Source organism: Monodelphis domestica, chromosome 1 (assembly GCF_027887165.1).
Source record: "Monodelphis domestica isolate mMonDom1 chromosome 1, mMonDom1.pri, whole genome shotgun sequence".
Classification (NCBI taxonomy): Eukaryota; Metazoa; Chordata; class Mammalia; order Didelphimorphia; family Didelphidae; genus Monodelphis; species Monodelphis domestica.
This window is the reverse complement of record NC_077227.1, coordinates 393,489,541-393,514,570: the sequence shown is the minus strand read 5'-3', so window position 1 is coordinate 393,514,570 and position 25,030 is coordinate 393,489,541. Positions and strand designations below refer to the sequence as shown.

The following is a 25,030-nucleotide window of genomic DNA, read 5'->3' as shown; positions in this document are numbered from 1 at the left end:
GAGTTCTTCCCTAGGCCTTCCTTATCCCAGTGAAAGAACAAGTCCAGTCCCTACTCTTAATAATAATAGCTGACATTGGCATAGATCTTTAAAGTTCACAAAATATATCCAATGCATATTCTTACTTGAATCTTTATAATAAGCCTGTGTGATAGGTACTAAAGGTATTATCATTCTCATTTCACAAGTGAGGAAACCGAGGCTTAGGAAAATTCAATGTCTTACCTCTGGTCATACAGCTAATAAATGTCAGAGGTGGGATTTGAACCTAGGTCTTCCTGGTACTGTTTAGAACAACAAAGCCACCATACTACTCTTGACTATGGAGAAAAGCAAACTTACAGGATGACTTTGCTGGTTCCCATGGCTCCAGTAATTCAGATTTAAAAGGAATCTCTCATTTCCTCAAATCACCCGAGCAATTGAGGTCGGTAGTGGCGAGTTATTTCTTGGTTTTGGTTTTTTTTTTGTTTCCTCTCCTTTCTTCCCTTTGGGTTCTTCTTCCATTTCTAGGCTTTGTTTCAGAGCCTAAAAATGAAGCCCCATTCTTCTTTGGGGATTCTTTGGGAAAGGCAGAGACCCCAGCTTTCTATTCTATGGCCCTCAAACTGCAGACCCCTTTTCTTCCGGGGCTTCTCCTTGATTTATGACTGGGAGGCTACATTTGCAAAACACGATCATAAAATACCAAAGAGAGCATTTCCCAAGGACTCCTCCAAAATAAATTATTTCAGACATAACAGAAGCTGCTTAATAAATTCCACTCTTCTTGTTTCTTTGGGTATTTTAGAAACTGATTTATAAGTGCAATATCTCCTCTCAAAATGAGACAATCAACACAGGATAAAATTATCGAGTTATGAAAATAGGGGTCAGAATGAGGTGCAGTGCTTTAAATTAAACCAGAAAAAAATATCTTTCGCACCAAATTGACTCTTTTTGTCTTGGAAATGAATGTTTAATCAGCTAAGAAGCTCAAACCCTGAGAGAAGCCTTAAGAATATTTAATTTAGTAAAAAGGGCCCATTTCCAGCAGACTATTTCTTTCTGACAAGGTTCTTTAAAAAACGGAAAACCTGGACTTCTGTTTTTTTCCCCCAAAAGACTGAATAAACATGGGTTATGGGTGGCAAGGACCATTCTCAGCTGCAGAAAAAGGTTGGGAGGTCTTGACTATATTGAATGAATGAAAAGACATTTATGAAGTGAAAATGATGTGCCAAGAACTGTGTCAATTATTTAAGGGAGGCAGGGCCTTCTTGTTTGAATTATCTGGCTTTGTGGAGACACCCTTACAGGACTAAAATGATTATGGCTCTCTCCCTGGGAGTGGCTCCCTGCTAAGTCATCCCTGGGTCACTGCTATGGCCATGGCTATCTTTACTCCTTCCTGCTAAACTAAGTCTTGACTAACACCACCTAGGTCTCAGTCTTTTCCCTTCTGATGGGAGGTTTGGAGGGTGGAACAAACACCAAACTCTTGCTGCCGCCTTCCTTTAGGGGCTTTGGGCTCACTGCACTCTGCTTTGGTTCCCCTGCCTGCTTTCAATCCCACAGAACAAGATGCCCCTGCACCTGGTAGCCCTGGTGTCCTGCTCCTGTCCTCCACCTTCCTGCCTCCACTAGATTGTCAGCTCCTTGAGGGAAGGGGCTGTCCTCTGTTTATTAATTGTATCCCCAGTGCCAGGCACACAGAGGGGGTTTAATAAAGCTTCTTGAATGAGTGAATGAATCTTGGACCAAGAGATGGAATTAGAGAAACTAATGGAAACCCACGCCTGGTGTTGATGTTGTAAAGAGAGAGCTGCCCACTCAAGGACCCTAGTCACCAAAGATGGTTAGGATCAGATCTATTCACATGTATTTCTCATTCCCTTTATTAAGCTCTCCAGGAATTGGAACTATGTCAATATTTGATCTCCTAAGACTAACTAAAGTGTCACACATTTTAGAATTCTGGAAATTTGTAGAAAGAATTCTGGATCTGGAGTCTGGAGGCTTGGGTTCTTTTTTGACTTGTATGATCCTGGACCTTATTTCCTCCTCTTTTAAATGACAGAGTTGGACCAGAAAGACTCTGAGGTCTAATCTAGCTCTAAATCTACATATTAAGAATAGGTTAGTTTTTTAAAAAACCCTTACAATACTAAGTTCTTGCTTGTCAGCTCTGGGAGTGGGGAGGGAAAGAACATGAATCATGTAACCATGGAAAAATACTTAAATTTAAAAATAAAAAAAAAAGCAATATTAAGTATTGGTTCCAAGGCAGAAGAACAAGGGCTAAGCAAATGGGGGGTAAGTGACTAAATGGGGGGTCATTTAGCTAAGAAGTATCTGAGGTCAAATTTGAACCCAGGACCTTCTGTCTCTAGACCTGGCTCTCAACCCACTGAGCCACTTAGCTGTCTCCTATGAATAAGATTTTAATAAATGTTTATTGAATTGAATTTCACCATTAAAAACAAAGTTTTATGATATCACTTTACTCCATGGTTGATCTAAACTAGATTAATGTAAACTTTCAATTTTACCTTTTAATGACAGGAGCAATGACAATTCATGTTTCTACAGAGGCTTTCATATTCACAAGGCAATTTCTTCACAGCAGCCCTATGAAGTGCAAGCATTATTATTCCCATTTTACAGACAAGGAAACTGAGGCTCTGGGTGGTAAGACGCCTTGTTTGCCATTGCACAACTAGTAAGTATTTGAAGTCTCCTGAGCTCCATCGTCACCACCCTGTCTGAGGTTCTCCGTTGTCTGTAGGCTTTCATAGCATGCTGTTCTCTGACATCTTCCCTCCATCTCATTCTGTAGACTTGCATCCTGTTCTCTGTGTACATGTCTCACTTTCCCTGCCAGACCATAAATCCTTGGAGGGCAGGGGCTGTATCTTCCTCTCTAGTTCTCCATGTACTCCCTCCCTCCCCCGCCACTCCAGCCCCCTCCCCCTCTCCCCGAAGACTAAACAAGAAATGTACAAGTAAGCCAATCGCTCTTCTCCAATTGAGCTCCACATTCTGACCTGAAACCTCTACCTGATCTGACACCGTCTTCCCTAGGCACTAGAATTGAGCAGGTATTTCATTCCACAGAAACAGAAAATAAAACAGGTCAAACCTCACTTATTTCCACTATTGGATTATGGGATTGGGAAGGCCAGTTTGAATTAATGAAAAGATGGATTCAGTTTTATTTCCTTCAGATACCACCTGAATTAGGTCAAGAAATGGTGGTCCTCTGGGCATTTCCTTAAGGTACAGAGAAATGCGCTGTACAATTAGCTTGTAGGTCGTATGGAGTTTGAAAGGCAAGGGATTTCGTGGACGTGGGGGCCCTTCCAGAGACAAAGATCACAAATCCACCCTTTAGTACGTCGCTTCGTCAGCTGCTACAGACAGCAAAAACGAATTCTTTATGTGTCTCACTGACCCTCCCACCCTCTCCCCCAGGACTGAACAACAAATGTACAAGTCAGTCAGTCTCTCTTCCCCAATTTCTTCTGCTGAGCGACTTTTCAGTGATAGGTGTCTCTGAACTTAGTCTGGGGTCCTCAAACAGTCCATACTGATAGACTTTGGCTGGGGAGGGTCAATCGGAGCGTGTCCTCCATAGGTAGAGCCTTTGAGGGTCCTCTCCATGCCTTGCCAAGGTATTAGAAGAGGTTACAAGAGGAAGAAACTATCCACCGAGAGATACATCAATTTTATATTTTTATATATTAAAATATGTACATATACATATACACACATGTTCATATATTATACACATATATTTCTATCCATACATACCAATACATATATCCATATATTGCTAACATATTTGAATATGTTTGAAATATGTTTTTAAGTAGGTTATTCCTTGCTCTCATCTTTACATTATCAATTTCCTTAGGAAACCTTTTCTTTATGGATTATGCAAAGGAAAACTTGTAGACCAGTCCTTGCCAGTAGAAATTTTGAATTACTAGAGTCTACATTAATGAATTTGAATAACACTGATTAACTATGATGGCAGTCAAGTTGCTGGCATGTTACCAGAGCAAAATTAAATCCATTTTCAATTGACAAACACAAATGACAGCGTGAAAGTCAGTGTTATGGGAGAGGAGATAAATAACACCTACAATGTATGATGAAGTTGGGTTGAATGGGAAAATTATATTCACAATTTCATTACTGACCCCTTTTGCCATCATTTCTTTAAAAAGTTGGAATTGTATAAACATGATCCTTCCTCTTCAGGAAGAGCCTCCCATTTATCACTTGACTCCAGGTGCTCGGAGTTGTCCCCCCTTTTCCCTCAGGGTCATAATCTTTCTTTCCTCTTCTGACTTCCTGACACAGGTCAGGATTACTCTCTGCCTCTTCAGATGCTTCTCTTTCTTTGTTTTTACACTCAAGTCCTTCCTCCAAGTTTAAGGAACATTCCACTCTTCCCTGATACCTTCTAAAATGGAAACCCTGTCTTAGAATCAATACTGTGTATTGGCTCTCGGGCAGAAGAGCAGAAAGGGCTAGGCAATGGGGGTCTAGTGACTTGCTCAGGGTCCTATAGTTAGGAAATGTCAGAGGCCAGAATTGAACTCAGGACCTGTCTCTCAATCCACTGAGCCACCCAACTGCCTCTAAATGTTCTCCTCCTATTCACTTCATAGAAACTGTAGCTTCCTTTAGAGCTCAGCTCCCCTCTTACAGAAAATCCCCCTAGTTATCAGTGATCTCTCCTTTCTCAAATGATCCACTTACTTGTTTATATGTTCATATTTCCAAGGAGAATGTAAATTCGTAAGATCAAGGACTCTGCGTCTTTGTACTGCACCCTCTTGCCCAGCTTAAGAAATTATTGTTGAATTAAACATTTGTTGAATCCATCTTATTTCTTGATCAATAGTAATGACAACGCTAGCAAGAGAGCAAATATCTCCAAGATATCACAATTCAGGCTGGCAAAGGTAAGAGAAAAGTACTCACTGTGGGTAGTTGACTTGAGAGGAGGTGCCCGTCTTGAGTCAGCATATTGGACACCATGATGGCGGGCAGGTCCATGTTTTGATAGGAATATGCTGGTATCAGGCTGTTTGGAGGGAGGCTGTGGCAGAGTGAATGATAGCCAGTCTCGTGGTCCACCAGGTGAAGAAGGGAGGGGTCTGGGAGATTAGGAGGAGTTATAGGAGGGATTTCATAGTCTTCGTTAGTCTCACTTTGACCATTATAAGTCTAAAATATTAAAAGGATATTTTCTTAATGTATCATTTCTTTGCCACACAAAATCACAAAACAGTATTTACACAGCAGTCCCTTTGTTGGCCCCTTCTTGAATGAGCCCCATGAGGCAACTCCTACGACATCAATAATGTAATGACCATTCCCAAGGGCCACCAACATCTTTGGGCCAAACTCCTCCCCTCCCCAAAGCCAAAGGCCCTTCTCCTGTCCCAAGTGACATCTGACTTTGCTACCAGGGCATCATACAGAAAGCTTTGATGGCTGGAAGGAGGTGAACAGAACCTTAACTCCAGCGCCAGCTCCAAACTCAGCTTTGACCTCATCCCCATTTCCAACCCCAGCTCCATTTCTATCCCCATCCCTATTTCCAGCTCCAGCTCCATCCCCACCCCAAATCCCAACCCCCAAATCCCAGCCCCCAGCCCCAGCCCTGTCTGATTGTCCCTCTAAGTCTTGCTTTTCTGCTTGCTCGTTGCTCAAAATCAAAATGTGCTACATGAATCTTAGTGTAAATAAATGTGCCATTCTGGAGAGTTCCCAAGGCTAGGAGCTTTCTCCCAGGTATCTGAATGTCTATATTGTGCAAAATTCAAGCAACCAGCTGATCCAGCAAGTACACACCCATCTGTTTGGCACCCAATTCAATATCTGCTTTATAAAAATATTTTGGTGACTAATATATTCTTTAGAGATTATGAGGTCAACATAGTTTTGAGGAGTATGATAAAGTACCTCAAAAGTTTACTCACTATTTAGAAGTAGAATCTGATTTAAGACCAGAAAGAAATACAGATGTAACCCCCCCCCCCCAAATAGGTGACTAAGACAGTCTTGACATCTCTTTCCCTCTTTTACCCCCTCAAAATGAGTTCCGGTTACTGTTCTTTTGAGGTGTTAAGAGCTTCTAATGAATTTAGTGATAACAGATATACCTAAACAATAATAAGAGCATGTATATTAAATAACATTTATGAAGAAGTGTCTATTGTATATCCAGCAATGTGCTATGAGCTATTTACAAACATTATCTCATTTGATCCTGTCAATAATCTGGAGATGGGCGCTATTATTATCCTGGAAACATAGACCAAAAGAGGTTAAATGAATTGTCTGGGGTCACATAGTGTCTGAGGTCAAATTTGAATCCAGGTCTTCCTGACCCTAGGCCCAGGGTTCTATCCAATGCCCCACCTAGCTGCCTGTAAGGTTTAAGATTTGCAAAACCCTTTATATGTATTATCTCATTTAATATTTGCATTTATGTATCTCCTGAACTAGACTATCATCATCCCTCCCCTTCCATAGGAGACTGAACTAGCAATAGCAATATCCCTGGCTCTGAGGGAGAAGAAACTTTATGAGTTCATCATTAAACAAAGCAGTCCCAAGATAATGATGTCCATTTGTTCTGGGGGGGGGGGGAATGAAAGGATCCAGGCTGAATATTGCTTTTGGGCATCATAGGCCGAGGAGGGTATCAAATGGATGGGCTCCACAGGTTTTAGGGGGAAGCAATGGGTATGAAAGAAAGAGAGGCCTGATTTGTGTTAGGATCCTTTGGTTCCAGCTCAGCTTGAGTCACTGAGACGGGACCCTGCAAATGTCATTGTCCAGTTTTCTCTGGGTTTAAGTTTCTTTCTCTGTCAAGAGAGGGGAGTAGACACCATAACCCCTAAAGTCCCTTCCCTCTCTGATAGTCTAAGATTCTAAGAAATGTTGGGGAGGGAAATGGAGAATCATAGAGCCCTCTGTCACAGGATTGTCCCATGTAGCTGGTTCCCTCCATGAGGAACAGAACAACTGTGAGAGTTAGAGTAGACAGAATTTGTCATTTCAGGAAACAGGAGGAGGTTGTTTTTGAATGCTGAAAGTTTTATTCTTTGAAGTTCTGATTTATCTGTAGGGCTCATGCAGATTTTAATTAACATTTTCAAAAATCACCTGATACCATGGCTGGATTTAGATATAGCACCTGATTTAAAGCCAGAAAGAAATACAGATGTGAGCAAAAAATGGCCAAACATGAAAGCCTTGATTAATCTAGCTCCCTCAGATAAAGCTCCAGTGAGAGCATTATCCCTTCTTTACTTGGCATCTCAAAGAATCAATCTATTTAACCTGGATTCTCAAGTCTCTAGGCAATTGCCTAGATGTCCAGAATCTCTTGTAATGCCTGCCTCACCTCTGGGTTCCTGGGCTGTCAGTGTGTAGAAGGTAAGCTCCTTGAGGAAAGGGCTGGTTGTTCTTTGGTTTTGTATCCCAGCAGCTGGCGTGGCGCCCAGCAATTCACTTGCATGGGAGAGCATTGGGATTTGCCAGCTTTTTCTGTGCTAGGAGTATTTCAGGGACTCACATTCTCAGCTGGAAAGGGGGTTGGGAGGGTGGGAATTCCCTCAGTCTCCTCAGGCCCCCAGATTTCCCTCAAAGGGGACAATTGCAGCTCAGGCCTCACTTTCTCCCAACAGAATTTGCTTTTTTATTTATTTTTTAAACCCTCAGTTTCCATTTTAGAATCAATACTGTGTATTGGTTTCAAGGCAGAAGAGTGGTAAGGGCTAGGCAATGGGGGTTAAGTGACTTGCCCAGAGTCACACGGTTAGTAAGTGTCCCTGGCGACATTTGAACCCAGGACTAAAGTTACATTTTTTTTTTTTAAAAGAAGGGGCAGATTCACTTTTTGGATTTGTATTCCAGAATCCGGGCTCTGTGAGGGCAGCAATCATTTTGTCTTTTGTCTTCCTCAATGCCTAGCACGGTGCCTGCATATCCGAATCTTAATAAATGCTTGCTCCATGGAATTGAACATCAAGATTTTGAAATATGCATCCTAATCTCCTTCTTTACTCCATTTCTCTCCCTTGGCTCAGGAACTGGCTGCCTTCTTCTTCTCCCTCCCCCCCTCCTCCACCCCCCCCCCCCCCCAAGGTAAGCAGGGCCGAGGGATAAATGAATGCCTAATAGACACGCACACGCACGCGCGCGCGCGCCCGGTAACCACTTTTCACTTTGGGGATAGGGACTTCGACTCATTTAAGAAGCGCTCTAAGGATTCTTTCCCAGACATTTAAGAGGATTTCGGAACCGGCACAGAGATGGATTTAAATAAATCAGCCTTCAGCAAGCTCATTCCTCCAAGTGGTTTATTTTTATATCAGGTCTACCAGCAAGTGGCTTTGCACCGCTTAATGAAATTATGTAAAACCTCGTTAGTTTCCTGATGGTTTCTTGGAGGAGGCCAGGGTCCTGCAGCACGGTTCCTGCCTCCGAATCTCTCCTGCCCCCGGTCCCGTCGCCTCCGCTACTGAAGGTCTCCGAGTTCCCGGCCAGCTCGGATGTTCTACAAGTTCCGGGCCGCGCTTAGGGGATGTTTCCCTTTCACTGCTCACAGACCCGGCCTATTTCTCTTAGGACGGCGCTCCGCAGGGGGAGGGGAAGCAACACCTAAGAAAGGCCGACGCCTCGGAAATCATTTTCAGTATTCCGCAGTCACGTCAGAATTAGGATCCCGGCGACGCACAATCGGAATCAGATTAGACAATGGCCAATCAACATAATCGGTCTCGACAGTGGGAAGCACGGCCCATTTCCCCCCGGGGCTGGCTCCCAGGGCTCTGCTTTGCCAACAAACAATACTTGAATGATGTAGCAGGAAGGTTTTATTACCGGAGCGGGAGGGGGGAGGGCAGCGGGAGGAGGAATGGTGCTCGGCTCACCCGGGTCAGCGGCCAGCAACGCAGTTCCCTGCACATACTTCTCCCGAATCGTCACAATAAAACTTTACAAGAAAACACATCATTATGGACATTTAGCTTTAGTGTGGCACTTAACAATCGCAAAGTGCTTTCTAAAAAATTTTATGAACAATTTACAACTTCTTCCCGGAGTTGCCGGTCTGCACAGTTGGATGAAACCAATTGAGAGACCCAACGGAGCAGGGCTGGGGGACTGCACTCAAGAGGCCAATCTAACTAATTCAGGGCCTTTATGTTCTTTTATTTGATTGCATTTGGGGAGAGAGAAAACACAATTAGTTCCAGGGACCGTGAGGTAAATAAATAGAAAGAACCCAGGGCTGGGCTGGACTCCGGGCTCTGCCTCTAGCTACTTGTGTGAGCCTGGAAAATCACTTCTCTTGCCAGACCTGGTTTCCTTATCGGTGAAGGTCTCTTCTAGCTCTGACATTCTAGGACTCTAATAAGACCTTTACATCTGGCTATAGGTGGGTAGCCCGTGGGGATAATTCTCCCACAGACCCACTTTTTCTTGAATCCTCTTGACAATCTGTCTTCCATTCATTGATTAATCACATGAATCAAAAGGGGTCATACAGAAATGCACATGCACACCCAGGGCACCGGCACAGATTGCTGGGGGTGGGTGGGAAGGACCAGCTCCTCGATGGTCCGTCTCACTAATCCAAATACAATGGCAAAGATCCAAATGAGGAGCCAGAATCAAGATCCCCTTCCCTGGTCAGAGTTATGAAGAAGGATAACAAGATCGGGAGAGATGCTTGCCCAGCCAGTGAGAACTGAGGTCCCAAATCACAGACACTCATTGTGTCTTCTCTTCTCCAGGCTAAACATTCTTAGCTTCTTCATTGATCTTTCTATGGTAGAGTTTCAGGTATTTTCTTAACCCAGAGAGGGGAGGTGGCTTACTTAATGCAGATGGTAACAATAGAGAAAGGGCTAGGATTCTGCATTATTCCTCTCTTTTTTTTCCTTCCTTGCTTTCTTCCTTGCTTCCTTCTTTCCTGGCCAGATAACTCTGGGTATGCTACTTAACCTCAGTTTTCTCATCTGTAAAATGGGGATGATCACACCACCCATCTCCCATGGTTCTTGGGAGGCTTAAATGAAACAATAAATGTAAAGTGCTTCATAAATCTGAAAGTATAATATACATATTCATGGTTCCTATTACTATTATCTTCCACCTCTATCTTTACACAGAATTTGACATAAATACATGTACATATGTAGCTGTTTTAATAATTCTAATAAAAAGTTGAGTGTAAAAACAAGTCATTCAATGAGAGCAGTGAATCCACAAGTTAATCTTTCTGTAAAAAAAAAAAAGGAGGCAGCTGGGTAGCTTAGTGGATTGAGAGCCAGGCCTAGAGACAGGAGGTCTTGGGTTCAAATCTGGCATCAGATACTTCCCAGCTGTGTGACCCTGGGCAAGTCACTTGACCCCCATTGCCTAGCCCTTACCGCTCTTCTGCCTTGGAGCCTCCAAGATGGAAGGAAAGGGTTTTTTAAAATAAAAAAAGAAAAGCTCCTTTCTCCTTGCTAACTAGGAAGACCCCTCTCCCAAGTTTCTAGTGAACCAAAATATTGCTATCATTAAATGGGGACACTGAAACCAACCTGGCTCTGGGTACAGCTCAGCAGAAATAGCTTTATGTCCAGTGGCCACAAGACAATTCCTAGGCCAAAGGCCATATTAATTCTCTTATATGTAACCACATGAGGCAGAGATGTATGTAGGCATCTAGAAACCTCAGACCAATCACTTTGGAGAACAATCTGAATTATACTCAAAGAATAATAAAATTGTGTATCTTTTGATCCAGCACCACCATTATTAGGTTTAATTCCTGAGGTGATCAAGGGAAATGGAAAAGAACCTCTATGTTCTCAAATATTTCTAGCAACTCTCTTTGTGGGGGCAAAGAACTGGAAATCTAGGGGGTGTCTCTCAACTGGGGAATGGCTATAAAAGTGGTGGCATATGATTGTGAGGGAATACTATTATGCCATAAGAAATAAGGAGCAGAATAATTTTGGAAAGACCTACATGAAATTATGAAGAGTGAAATGGGAAGAAGCAGGAGAACATTATATACAGCAACAGAAATATTGTTGAAGAATGACTCGTATAGGTCCACCTCCAGCGAAAGAACTGACAAATAAAAATAAGTAAAACATGCATGGTTTTATGTATGTATATATATGTGTATATGTACACATTTATTTAGTCAAATGATGCCTTCTCTAATGGGGGAGGGGAAGGAGGGAGTTAACTGGGTATTTAAATGTAATTAATATACAAATTAATTAATTTTAAAAAAGAATATGTGCTCTCAAATGTCCAGGTAAATGTTTAACAACTGGGAGGAAAATGTATGCACAACACACCTTTAAGTTATTTTATTTTATTTTTTAAAACCTTGTATTAGGAGGGCAGCTGGGTGGCTCAGTGGATTGAGAGCCGAGCCTAGAGATGGGAAGTCCTGGGTTAAAATCTGGCCTCAGATACTTCCTAGCTGTGTGACCCTGGGCAAGTCACTTGACCCCCATTGCCTAATCCTTACCACTCTTCTGCCTTGGAACCAAAACACAGTATTGATTCTGTGACAGAAGGTAAGGATTTAAAACAACAACAACCAAAAAAACAAACAAACCAAAAAAAAAAAAAACCTCCTGTGTTAGAATCAATACTAAGGTAATAAGGACTCGACTTGGAGTTAAGTGACTTGTTCTGTCATACAGCCCAGGAAGAATATGAGACCAAATCTAAACTCAGAACTTTGCCTTTAAGTTTAATTTACATTATCAGTATTTTCTCCAACACATACTTGAGTTGATCATCAAAATATATTAAATCAAGCCCTGATTGATTTAATCCCTATTATTGGCTGATTTCTGAGGTATAAATTCTCACACTGAAAATTTAACAATCAGCTCTCCAGAGCCATTTTAGGTCCCCTCAACATATATCTGGTTGTCCCCCCACTTGAGGCTTCAGATCTATCATAATCACTTCAGTGATGGGGGAATAGACACAGCTCGGCTGCTTGTCTTTTAGCCAATTTATTTTAATTAACTCCTCTCTCCACCCCATGGGAAGGATGAGATAACACATCATTTGCTCTGTTTCAAGAAGTATGCAAGAAGATGATGGAGACAACTTCCAGGTGTGGAAATAGAGAAACTGGAAGCTGGGAAGGGTTTGAGACATCACCTAGCCCAATCCTTGACTTTGCAGAGAAGGGAAGACACATCCACAGAAAGGAAACCAGGTCACATAAAGAAAAAGGATGCCAAGCCAGCATTCAAATCCAAGCCCTGTGAATCAACCAGTCAATCAACAAACACTTATTAAATCCTAGTTCTATGTGTTGCTTCTGTGCCAAATGCTGGAAAGACAAAGAAAAGTAAAACCATGAACCCTGCCTGCAAGGAACTGACATTCTAATGTAGAAGATGAAATGCAAATAATTGGGTACATACAAGTTGTATACAAAGTAGACGGAAGGTAGTCTCAGAGGGGAGACCAGGAAAGGATTCTTAGAGGAAGTGGGATTTGAGCCGTCTTGAAGGAAGCCAGGAAAACCAGGAGGTGATGATGAGAAGGGAGAGCATTAAAGGCATAAAGCCAGCCATGGAAAAGGAGATGGAGTGTTCTGTGAGAGGAATGCCAATACGAGGCTCTTCTCGAGTCTCAACTGCAGAAAGAAGCCTGGGAGATGCAACACTCCTAGGAAAGGGCAGTTCAGAAAAGAGGTAACTAATTAGTGAGCAGTAGGGGGTCTATTCAGCATTTTAAATGCAATCAAGACTTTAAAATGCAATAAAGCTCCATCTGCTGGGTTTTCCCTTTTGGAGACAGACAGGTCCTGAGCATTGTGAGGTTCACAGGGCAGAGGCTGGGGAAGAACCAAGGAGGTCAAGTTCTCTTTCCTTCCCTGTAACTGGACTGTCATCCCTTCTCCACTTATGATCTCCTAGTGAAAGCCTATTTTTCAAAACCTGATGCCACCTCCTCTGAGAAGCCCTGTTGGATTCACCAAGCCAGTAGTGATCTCTCCCTTAATCCAATCTCCTAAAATTCTCTTTTTGTGCACTGGTATAATCTGTATCAAACTAATCACTGCCTGGAGGAGGGAGAGAATCTGAATGGGGGAAAAAACACATGTCAGATAACAATGGTCAAAAATTATTTCTAGGGGCAGCTGGGTAGCTCAGTGGATTGAGAGTCAGGCCTAAACATGGGAGGTCCTTGGTTCAAATATGACCTGAGATACTTCCTAGCTGGGTGACCCTGGGCAAGTCACTTGACCCCCACTGCCTAGCCCTTACTGCTCTTCTGCCTTGGAACCGATACACAGAAGTGATTCTAAGGCAGAAGGTGAGGGTTTAACAAAAATTATTTCTACGTGTAATTTTTAAAGTTAAAAACAAAACCTTCTATTTGTATCCTTATGCTATTGTGTATCTTTAGTTATCTGTGAACACATCAACATCCTTAAAAGACTTTGTTTCTTGAGGGTAAGAACCAGGCCTAAATTTCTGTCTGTCTCGCTAGTGTCCAATATGAGCTGTTGCATTACAGAGGAATCTTAATTGATGTTTGCTGAATAAACCAAGTGCAAGTTGCCCATGACTTGGCTCAAGAGGAGGAAGATAAAGAAAAAGCTGGGAGGCAGGCCAGTGGTCTCCATCCCAGCATCCTCAGGGTAAAGTCACCGAGGCCATCTTGTCCCTGCTTTTGTTCACCAGTTTCTAGTCTTCTTTGCCAACGGTGGGCACCTTTAGCCACTGAGCTGGGTGTGCTAGAGAATGCAGGACCGATGCTGCTACCAGCCAGTAATGGTTCCCCTTTCAAATATGGCACCAGGGAGACACCAGCTTTAGCCAGACCCAACAAAAAGCTATTTGGACCGCCCCACAGTGACTCATCTCTTTAGTTCTCACCCTACAGGATTAAATAAACCGAGGCATGGGACAAATACCAACAAACCATGGTTCCCACTCCCCCAATCCTTATTTTTCAGGAAATTTTATTCGGGTCAGCAAGGTGGTCAGGGCTAGTGGGGGTAAACACTTGTCCCGTCAAACAGTGCTAAGATTGTATTTGGCAGATACCGTGGCAGGGAATTCAGATCGGGGAAATTAGCAGGAAATATACAGATCAATACCTATCCGCACTTGGGCTGACAGCCGTGGACGTGGCTGGCATAACAGACGGCTGGGCGGCTAGCTGCTACAGGTTGACCTTATGTCGAAAGGAATTGAAGTTGACAGGCTGATCAAAGCCAGTCCCTTTGTTATGGAGGGGAAGAAGCAGAGTCCCACAAGTGGAGTGGAGAACAGAATCGGGATTCACACTCGCTTCTGTGGACTCTTTGCCCTGGACTCTGCTACCTCTGTCCTGCGCCCTCTGCATTTTGTTGGTTGAATTCCCCAAGAGCTGGTTCATCGGTATAGATTAGTGTTGATAATGTACCCAGGGCTGTGCTGGGCAAGGAGGGAGAGAACAGAAGTCATCGATAGTCTTCATCTGCTTCATCTCTCAGCAGAGGGTCAACCAGGGTACTTGGGGACTAGAACAGACCCAGCAGGCACACGTGCCCCCTCCTGGCTCGCAGCTCTGTGCCTGGGCTCTGCCCTCCCGGTGCAAGCTCACACATCTTGCCAGGCTTTAGTTCTGCTCGCTCCTGTAGAGGCAAGGATGTGACCACATTGCCGGGCGACGCAGTCGTGGGGCGTTTCTCATGAGGGTCAGTGGGAATGGGTACAAGACTGGCCAAAGGAGGTGCAGTACTGGCACAAGGTTTCCCCTTTGCTACTCCGTGCAAACTGCAGAAAGCCATGCTGGAGTCGCCCCAGTTTGCTTAGTGGATCTACAATATATGGACTCCATCATTTCCTCCTTAAAGTCAGGGGAGTCCTTCCCTCCTCAGCGGCTCTTAGAGTGCATGGGGGCTAGGGCTACAGTTTGGTGAGTTAGATCTAGGTGATGAGGGTCCGAGGTACAAGAAGAAAATTAGAAGCACTGGGAGAATTTCTTGTCTGACTCATAATTAGATGGTATAATGGACAGAGTGCTAGACTTAAGAGACAGGAGGATCTAAATTCAAATCCTGCCTCAGATGATTACCACCCATGTGCCCTTGGGTAAATCATTTATCCCCTCAGCCTTAGTTTTCTCATCTGTAAAATGAGATAATAACCCATACCATACAGAGCTGTTGTGAAGATCAAGTGAGATAACATGTATACATATTTTGCAAACTAAAAAGCATTATGAAATAAATGAATTTTTAAAAAAAGAATTAAAATAAAATTAAAAAGCATTATATTATGATGTCAGGTGGCTTAGAGATCATCTAACCTAGGGCTTCTTAATCTGGGGTTTATAAGTCCCCAGATTTTAGGTTATCCATGAACTTGGTTGGGAAGAAGTTACATCTTATTTTTCACTCCCCTTTACCTAAAATGGAGCATTTCCTGATTTAGAAATGTTATTCTGACAAGGGGTTTATAGGTTTCATCATACTGACAGAGGAATTCATGACACTAAACAGGTTAAGAACCTCTCATCTAGTCTAACCTTTTCATTAAAAATATATTTTTTTCAACTAAAAAACAAAAACAAACAAACAAAAAGCCCAGCCTTATTGTCTGGCTTACTCTAAGACAGAAGGCCCAGGCAAACAGGGTTAAGTGACTTGCCCAGGGTCACTCACTGAAGAAGTGTCTGAGGTCACATTTGAATAGAGGTCCTCCCAACTTCAGGCCCGGCACTCCATCCACAGTGCCATCTAGCTGCCCGCACCCTTTCATTTTTAAGGCTCAGGAAGAGAGAGGAACTTGCCCAAGGACAGGGTGAATCCCACAGGGGGACTGGACCTCGGTTCCTGTGTGTGCTCTTTTTCAGGCTAGCACAGAGAGAGACAGGGAGAATGGAAGCAGGATATGAGAGAGGGATGAAGGGGGAAATAGGGAGACTATTAGACTACCAGAGCTGTAAATGGGAGCTTAGAAAACCTTGTTTTGTTTTGTTTGAAGAGATGTATAACTCGAGGCCCGGAGAGGAGAGAAGACTTGTTCAGAGAAGCCCAGTAAGAGGCAGAACACAGCCTGGGACCCTGGAGCTCCCAACTCTCGGCCCAGGTCTCTTGACTTCCCATTGTTTCTTTTGATTTGAAAACCCAAACTTCAATACACTGGAAACTACCCAATGAACCAGAAGTCTTTTGAACAAATAAGCATATGTTGTATCAAAATATTGTAATAACATGATTATGAAAATTCATTTAAAGAGGCAATTAACCCACTTTACATACTAAAATATGCTGACACATACTTGCTTCCTACTAATTCAATCAAATCCTGAATTTACGGGACTCAGATTTCATGGTGCTCACAGGTAAACAGTGGGGTCATGAATAGCCAGGGTCAGAAGGAGGTCCCTTGGAAGGTCATGGGACCCAGGCCCTGGCTTGCAGGAAGGCTGTCACGTGGCACACGACATGTTCTCTTCTGAAGGTGCTCCGTGATGAAACTTCAAGGACTAATCATGCTATCTCAAATGCTTTCCTTATGTCTCATCCATATGCCTCATTTTGGGGAGCTGGGGGGCCACTGAGCGAGCAGCCTATTCAATCTCTCTCTTTTTTTTTAAACAGATGAGTTAACTTAGGCCCTAGGGCAGCTAGGTAGGAAATGGATAGAGCATCAGACCAGAGATCAGGAAGACCTGAGTTCTAATCTGAATTCAGACACTTCCTAGCTATGTGACCCTGGGCAAGTCACTTAATGCCCATTTGATTAGCCCTTGCCACTCTTCCGTCTTAGAACATACCAAGACAGAAGGAAAAAGATTTAAAGAAAGTCGTTTTCTTATATCTTTATTTAATGAACTCAAGAACTAATTTGATCAAATGGCTTTCAGGGCCCTATGGACCGGAGTACGAGACCCAAGAGCGTTCACACGTATATTTGTGATCTGTCAGCTAATTCAGAAAACTTTGTGGCCTTTACTTTGTTTCCAGGACCCTGAGTGGAAGGGTCTCTGTTAAAAATCTCTTTACTAACACGGTAATGATGCTTTTAATAAAAACTCTTGAATATGCACCTAAATAGTGTAACATCTTCCTAATGGGACTGTGAATGGCCCCTAAGGCTTACTTTGCAGGTGGCATAGTTCATGCCCTTTAATGGAACAAAAATGTCTAATGAAACGTTTACAAAAACATTTAACGAAAACAAAAATGTTCATAATAATAAAAGCAGAAGAGTCAAAGTGTTCTAGATGTACCCATAAGGTTTGGGCCATCTCCTAGCCCATGCTCACATGAATAGGCCAGTAGTGAAATAGAGCATCGAGCTCACAACTCTGATCCTCTCTAGCTGGGTGACTCTGGCTAGGCACTCAACCCCTCTAATGGTCAGGTTTTCTCAACTATAAAATGAATGTGCTAGTCCTCATTAAACCTACTTCTCTGGGTTGTGAGGATTGGGTGATCTATGTTTTACAAACCCTAAAGTTGTATCTAAATGCTAGCCATTATTGTCAACATCATTGTCATCACTACTACCACCACCATCATCGTCATCATCACCGACACCACCATCGTCAGCATTTTCAAAGCTCTCTATTTTGTGGGGCAGCTGGGTGGCTCAGTGGATGGAGAGTCAGGCCTAGAGATGGGAGGTCCTGGGTTCAAATCTGGCCTCAGGCACTTCCCAGCGGTGTGACCCTGGGCAAGTCACCTAACCCCCATGGCCTAGCCCTTACCACTCTTCTGCCTTACAACTAATACCCAGTATTGATTCTAAGACAGAAGGTAAGGGTTTAAAAAAAAATGTTCTCTATTTTAGCATCTTCTTAGAAATAACAAAGAATGGGAGGCAGTGTGGTATAGGGGAAATAGCACTAGATTTGAAGTCTTAGAATCTGGGTTTGAATAATGGCTCTGCCATATACTCATTGTATGAACTTGGGCAAGTCCATCACCTTCCTGAGCTTCTGATTCTTGTCTGTAAAATGAGGAGGTGAGAAGAATTCGAATTCCGGGAGGACAGGGATAGTTTCATTTTTGCTTTGATATTTCCAGTACCTACTAAGTTGCCTAGAACTTGCATAATGCTTGTTCATTGAATAATTGATCAGAGCTGAGGGTCAATTCAGAAAAATAATAATCCTTTTCAGAGGCATCGTATTTTCATAGTCTTAAAGATCGGAATCCACTATTATCTCATCATTCCATGAGAGAGTAGGGATGATCATTTCCATTTTTTCAGATGAGGAAACCAAGTTTAAAGGAATTGCCACAGGTCATAAAAATAAAAAGTAACCAAAGGGGTGGGTAGGTAGTGAGGATTAGAACCCAGGTTCCCTAATTTTGAGGCCAGTGCTACTTCCACTGTTCCAAACTACCTCCTTTCTGTAAAAGAAATCCAGTGTTGTCCCTTAAACTACCTCTCTGCCCTCATTCTGTCCTATAAAAAAAATTAGACACTATCTTATCCTAAACTGAAATTCTGTCAAATAGAGCAGAGAGTCAAAGACTATAACTTTCTTATGTGTAGAGGGATTTTATAAATTCAGGGGAAACTGAAATACAATTTTGTCTGGCTTGTCTGTGTTCATAATGACCAAGCAGAATTAATCACAGTGGAGAATCCCCCCGTGTCAGTTATTCGAGAGATTTCTAATAGAATCTTTCTGATTCATGTCTCGTAGTATATCAGATCTGGAGTGCTCTAGCCCTTCTCCAAATCCGCACAATTATGCCTTCTGGTTGGCCTGTCATTTTCCTAGAATAAACATGTCTCAACAACAACAACAAAAAGGCATACACATAAACCAAAAGAAGAAAATAAAAATAGTTACTTACGATAGCACTGGACCTGCCCTGGGAGATGATTTAATCTCACACCCATAGCTTTATTTACCCCAACCAGCACAGGAATGAAGCAAATGGGTTGAGCTGGGCAAGCCAGTTCTATTCATGAAACACCCTCAATTTGGCGCCTGCTGTCTTTTTTCTTTTCTCTGTTCCATGAGTTAGTGTTTTTGTAGGTCCTTGAATTGCTCTCCCATAGACCAGAGAACAGCTCTATAATGGGACACCGTCAAATTATACATTAGTTTTTGTTTATTAAAAATGTATCCAGGAAAGACCACATTGGTCCCAGAGGACTTCTGTTCAGGAAATTTTCCAGTTCACAAAAAGGTTACGGTAGCTCTCAGGCAGACATACTTGCCCTAGGCAGGAGGCACCATGCCAATGGAGAGGAGGGATTAGCAAGGCCACTTTTATCCCCGTGGGGAAGGAGAGACACCGACAGCCTTCAAACGACAAAGCTGACAAGGAGCTTCGAAGAACCGACAAACTCTGTAGGCTTGAAACCATTCATTCCTGCCCTCAAAAAACATTCCCTAAAGCTCCCACTATGTGCAGAACACTATGGGAAATCCAAAGAGGAGGTTCCTGCCCTCACAGAAATTGGAGTCTATTGGCATATAAGGCTTTTCTAGGATAACTACAGTGCAAATGGCCCTGTATACAATTTATTCACTTGTGGGACATGAATTAGGCACCTGTTGTTTACAGAACACTGTGCTGGGCACTGGGGGAGAGACAGGAAATACCTAAGACTGCCTCTGCCCTCCTAGAGCTCACAGTCAAGGAGTATTAGAGTTCAAAGAGAGAACAATTATGGCCAGGCTTTAGGAAATGTAGAAATTATTCATTTGTCTTTGTTTTATTATGGTGCTGCCATTTCACCAACAACAACTCAGAATCCCAGCATCCTAAGGCTGGACGGAGCTTCTGAAGTGTCTGTTCAGTTCGATCATTTTCAGTCATGTCTGATGCTTTGTGACCCCATTTGAGGTTTTCTCCACAAAGATACTGGAATGGTTTGTCATTTCCTTCTTCGGCTCATTTTATAGTTGAGGAAACTGAGGCAAAAAGGATAAAATGACTTGCTGAGGGGGCAGCTGGGTGGCTACTTCTTAGCTATGTGACCCTGGGCAAGTCACTTAACCCCCTTTGCCTAGCCCTTACCGCTCTTCTGCCTTAAAACCAATATAGAGTATTTATTCTAAGGTGGAAGGTAAGGGTTAAAAAAAAGACTTGCCAAGATCACCCAGGCTGAGGCCGGATTTGATCTCAGGAAGATTTTTCCAGGGCCAGCACTCTATCCACTGTGCCACCTAACTGCCCCTCAAGCCTCCAGTCTAATTCTATGCCCAGGCCATAATTCTCAAGATCATAGACTTAGAGTTGGAAGAGCCCTGAGAGGTTATCAAATTCAAGCCCAGCAGAAGTTAAATGACTTGATGCAAAGGGACTTAGTGGTAGTCCGTTTTTAAACCCAGGTGTTCTCACTCCAAATTCAGTATTTTAGTCACTATATCATGTTACTACTTACAAGGCCCCTGACAACTTAGCGTTCCTAACTTCTGCTTCGAATACCTCTAGTGACATGGAGCTCACTACTTAATGGGGCAGTCCCTTAAATTGTTGGAGACCTATATACTAAGTTGAAACCTCACCTCCTTGTAACTTGTTGCATTTGGCCCATGATAGATACTTTTCTTCTAAGTCCTCTAGGGGATTATTCTGCTTTCTTTTATACTTTAGAATCAGTTATTTCTGCTCTATAACTAGCAGTGACACTGATTTCCTTTTAAACATTTTTATTATTATTTTTTAAATCCTTACCTTCCTTAAGAGCATCAATATTGTGTATCGGCTCCAAGGCAGAAGAGTGGTAAGGGCTAGGCAATGGGGGGTTAAGTGACTTGCCCAGGGTCACACAGCTGGGAAGTGTCTGAGGCCAGATTTGAACCCAGGACCTCCCATCTCTAGACCTGGCTCCCAATCCACTGAGCCGCCGAACTGCCCCAAGTTGTATATAACTTGATTTTCTTTATACATAAAATATATATTTTTTAATAAAAATACTTTATATGTAATTTTTCTTACTATATATATATATATATAAAACTTTCTTAACTGTATGTAACATGCTATATATTATATATGTATATATACTTTTTACACACACACACACACACACACACACACACACACACACCGCCCTTTCCAGGATCACAGCTAGGTGAGGCTTCAGGAGTTTCAAGCAATACTTGAACTTCCATTGATAATGAACCCACTTACTCTTCTAGTTCTAGTTCGGCTCTCTGGGGTCAAGCAGAACAACTTCAGTTCCTCCTTGACCTAACAGTCTTTGGAATACTAAAAGACAACTCTCAGGTAGGAGCATTTGCCTTTGGCTGCTGCCTCCACTGGTGAGCACCTCATGTGGCTGCTCTTCCTCCCCACACTGGTGAAAGGCTCGCGTGGGGATCCCCCTTCCCCCAAAGATGACTGTCCCAGGTGGCTATTCTCCCTCCCTTCAACAGCGACTGCCTCCTGTGGGGCTCCCTCTCCCTCTAATGGTAGGCGCCTCACCTGGCCCAGCAACCAGTTTTTTTTTTCTTATTGGTCAGAGATGGCAGAGGCTAATTCCCTTATGCATTTTTATCTCCAGTGTTTGGCACAGGGTGCACCACAGAGCAAGTACAAAATAAGTGTTTATTAATCGGAAAAAAAAATCAGGTCTTGAGCCTCAGTCCCTCTTCTTTCTGAAGAATGAAATGAAGATTTAGTTAAATTGAGAATGTATTAGATGCTTGCTATGGGAACAACTATTTGGAGAGTGGAAATTCCCCATCATTGTAATATGCTAGCTCTAGCTGTGTGACCCTGGGTAAGTCATTTATCTCCAAATGCATAGCCCTTTCTGCTCTTCTGTCTTGGAACTGATACTTAGTACTGATTCTAAGACAGAAGGTGAGGATTAAAAAAAAAGTCAGGGAAACAAGAAAGGAGCATGCCTATGTGTGGCCCTGGAAGAAGAATCAAGTAGGAAACCTCTAGGAATTTCACAGCATTCTCATCAGGAAAACCAAACTGAGAGTTTAAATCATTCATGTAAGTCCAGGGTTTATGCTAGGTTATGTTTGACCAGTTTTATGATCCACTCCTGAAATTTTTATCTATTTCCTCTTTCCAGCCAAGGGGTATCACACATGGCCAATGGTCGCAGGCAGCCCACAACACTCCCCAGCAGAGCCCGACTAAGATTAAAATGCTGTTCCTCTCTGATTTTAATGTGCTGATATGGTAATAAAAATATAAACGTGTGGTTTTCTAAGCCAATACAAGCCTTACTGGATCTTTATGTCTGGTTTAGTGGTCTCCGTTTCTATTTGAATTTGACATCACTAGACTCTTGTATATTTCTTTTTTTTTTAAACCCTTACCTTCTGTCTTGGAGTCAATACTGTCTATTGGCTCCAAGACAGAAGAGTGGTAAGGGCTAGGCAATGGGGGTCAAGTGACTTGCCCAGGGTCACACAGCTGGGAAGTGTCTGAGGCCAGATTTGAACTTAAGACCTCCCATCTCTAGGCCTGACTCTCAATCCACTGAGCTACCCAGCTGCCCCCTCTTGTATAGTTCTAAGACTATAATTGGGCAACTAGGTAGTACAGGAGATGAGAGTGCCAGGCCTGGAGGTAGGAAAAACTGAGTGCAAATCCAGTCTCAGACACTTTCTAGCTGTGTGATTTGGGCAGGTCACTTAACTCTATTTTGCCTCAGTTTCCTCATCTGTAATAAAACAAGCTGGAGAAGGAAATGGCAAACTGCTCCTTTATCTGCCAAGAAAACCCTACAAAAAGGTCAGGAAGAATCGGACATGATTGAAAGGTCTGAGCAATAGCAACAAATGACAAAATTGCCTCCCCTCTGCTGATTTTCACCCAAAACACTCTCAGTTGGACTTTCCCTCTCCAGGATATGGATTTTCCTCACAAAAATAAATTGCAACATACAATGCTACTTCACTGATCCTTCTTGGTTGTTTTGATCTTTTTGGATAACGATTTCTTTCATAGTCATGTTTTAGTCTTGAACATTATCTACCTCATCACACCTCAGGGAGGCTTCTAATGTCCGAGGTATCTGCCTGAATTAATATCTCTAGTCCATTTTGCTTATTATCCATATTCTGGGCATTCAGTCAGTGCTGAAAGCATGGGCCTTACCATGGCCTCTTCCCAGGTTTTGTCTCCTGCACATTACTGGTCTTCTGTGTTGGTACTCTTTGCTCTTTGCGGTATCTTGCTGGGATTTCCCCTTCTCCTCCAATTTCAGTTTAAAACCCTCTCAACAATCAAGTCAAATCAACAAGCATTTGTTTATTAACTATGTGTCAGGCACTATGTGCCAGCTAAGTGCTGGTGATACAAAGAAAGGGAAAAAGACAGTCTCTGACTTCAAGGAACTCACAATCTGGTATGGGAGAAAACATGCATATCAATTCTTAGGCAGAAGATAAAGGTTTAAAAGGAAGGGGACAATAAGAAGGGAACATGCTGACTCATATCCCTAGAACAGTGATGGCAAACCTTTTAGAAATGGAGTGCCATGCCCACCCTATCGCCCCTTAAACCATACAGGGGAGGGAGAAAGCCTTTGGCTGCTGGGTAGAGGGGTGGGGGATGCGAAAAGATGTCATCTGGTGTGGTAGAGAGGGGGAGGGGAGCAGCTCTACCTGAGTCTCTCTACCTTCCTAGTAATGAACTTGGGGGGGGGGTGGCCGAGTGCCCACAGAGAGCATTCTGTGTGACATCTTTGGTAACTGTGCCATAGGTTCACCATCACTGCCCTAGAAGAAGAATCAAGTAGGAAACCTCCAGGAATTTTACAACACTCTTATCAGGAAAACTAAACTGGGAGTTTAAGTCAACCATATAAGTTGGAGTCCTTGGGAAGCCCATGGATAAGATGGAAGAAGTTAAAAAGAGATGAGTTCATTCACCAAAGCCCTCTAAGTCACCCCAGTTGTGGTGTCACAAGGAACATTAGTGCTGGAAGGGACCAAAGTAAGACACATGTAGTCTGACCTCCTCACTTTCCAGAAAAGAAAAAGGAGGCCCTGAGATAAGAGTCATAACACTCACTTCAGAATGATGCTGTCTGCTCCTTATATGGCAGCTGGTGGCCCATTGGATAGAGTACTGGACCTGGAGTCAGGAACACATGAGTTTGGATTCAGCTTCAGACATGTACTAGCTGTGTGATTCTGGGCAAGTCACTTAACTTCTGTTTACCTTAGTTTCCTCCACTATGAAATGGGGATAATGATTGCCTCTACCAGATGTCATCAGAATTGAATGAGAAAATGGTTGTTTTGTTTAAACCCTTACCTTCTGTCTTAGAATCAATACTATGTATTAGTTGCCAGGCAGAAGAGCGGTAAGGGCTAGGCAATAGAGGTTAAGTGACTTGTCCAGGGTCACACAGGTAGAAAGTATCTGAGGCCATATTGGAACCCAGGACCTCTTGTTTCTAGGTCAGGCTCTCAGGACACTGAGCTACCCAGCTGCCCACAAGAAAATGTTTTGTTTTGTTTTTAAATCACTTAGCCCAGTGCTGGTAGCTAGCAGGTGCTATATGAATGCTTATCCTCTTCTCTTCTTATATACCCAATGATTTCTTGTCCATGATTCACTCCATGTTCAATGTAAAAGAAGGTAGTGCCTTGGTCCCCTGCCTACACTGGGCTCTGTTGTGACAGACGTTGGCACTAGAGGAAAAATGCCAACCTGAAGAGTATGTGAAATTGATCACCTCAATGGGGGAGGGGCCCCAGGAGGGGAATCCTGAGGAAGAGAAGACTCTGGTTGGGAGAGCAGTGAGGGTCTCTTGGTCTTGAGAAGCCAAAGAAAGAAGTTGGGAAAAAGGACTTTCTCCTGAAGGTTACCCATTTTTCCTGTTGGTGACTGGAAATCCTTTCCCCCAACACTTCCCAATTGAAGGGACTTCTGAAGAGAAACCTGAGCAGACTTTACCTCAGCTCTTGTTGCCCTGGGGTGAGTCGACCTGACTTTCTCTCAGGGGGCTCAAGATGCCAAGGCCTGAGTTCCCCTCCAAACTGGAGGAGGGAGGGGAAAGGGTTTAGATAGAGACAGGGACCCCCTTTT

General features: G+C 43.0%; 1 protein-coding gene across 2 annotated transcripts in view; it reads right to left on the bottom strand.

Moving 5' to 3' along the window:
* The window catches only part of TOX2 (TOX high mobility group box family member 2), a 335,418-nt gene that overhangs the window by 110,880 nt on the left and 199,508 nt on the right, over positions 1-25,030 (bottom strand). For both annotated transcript variants that reach the window (XM_001381268.4, XM_007474193.3), the window contains exon 3: positions 4,975-5,220. In XM_001381268.4, coding sequence (XP_001381305.2) covers positions 4,975-5,220 — 246 coding nt within the window. The remainder of the gene's footprint in view (positions 1-4,974; positions 5,221-25,030) is intronic.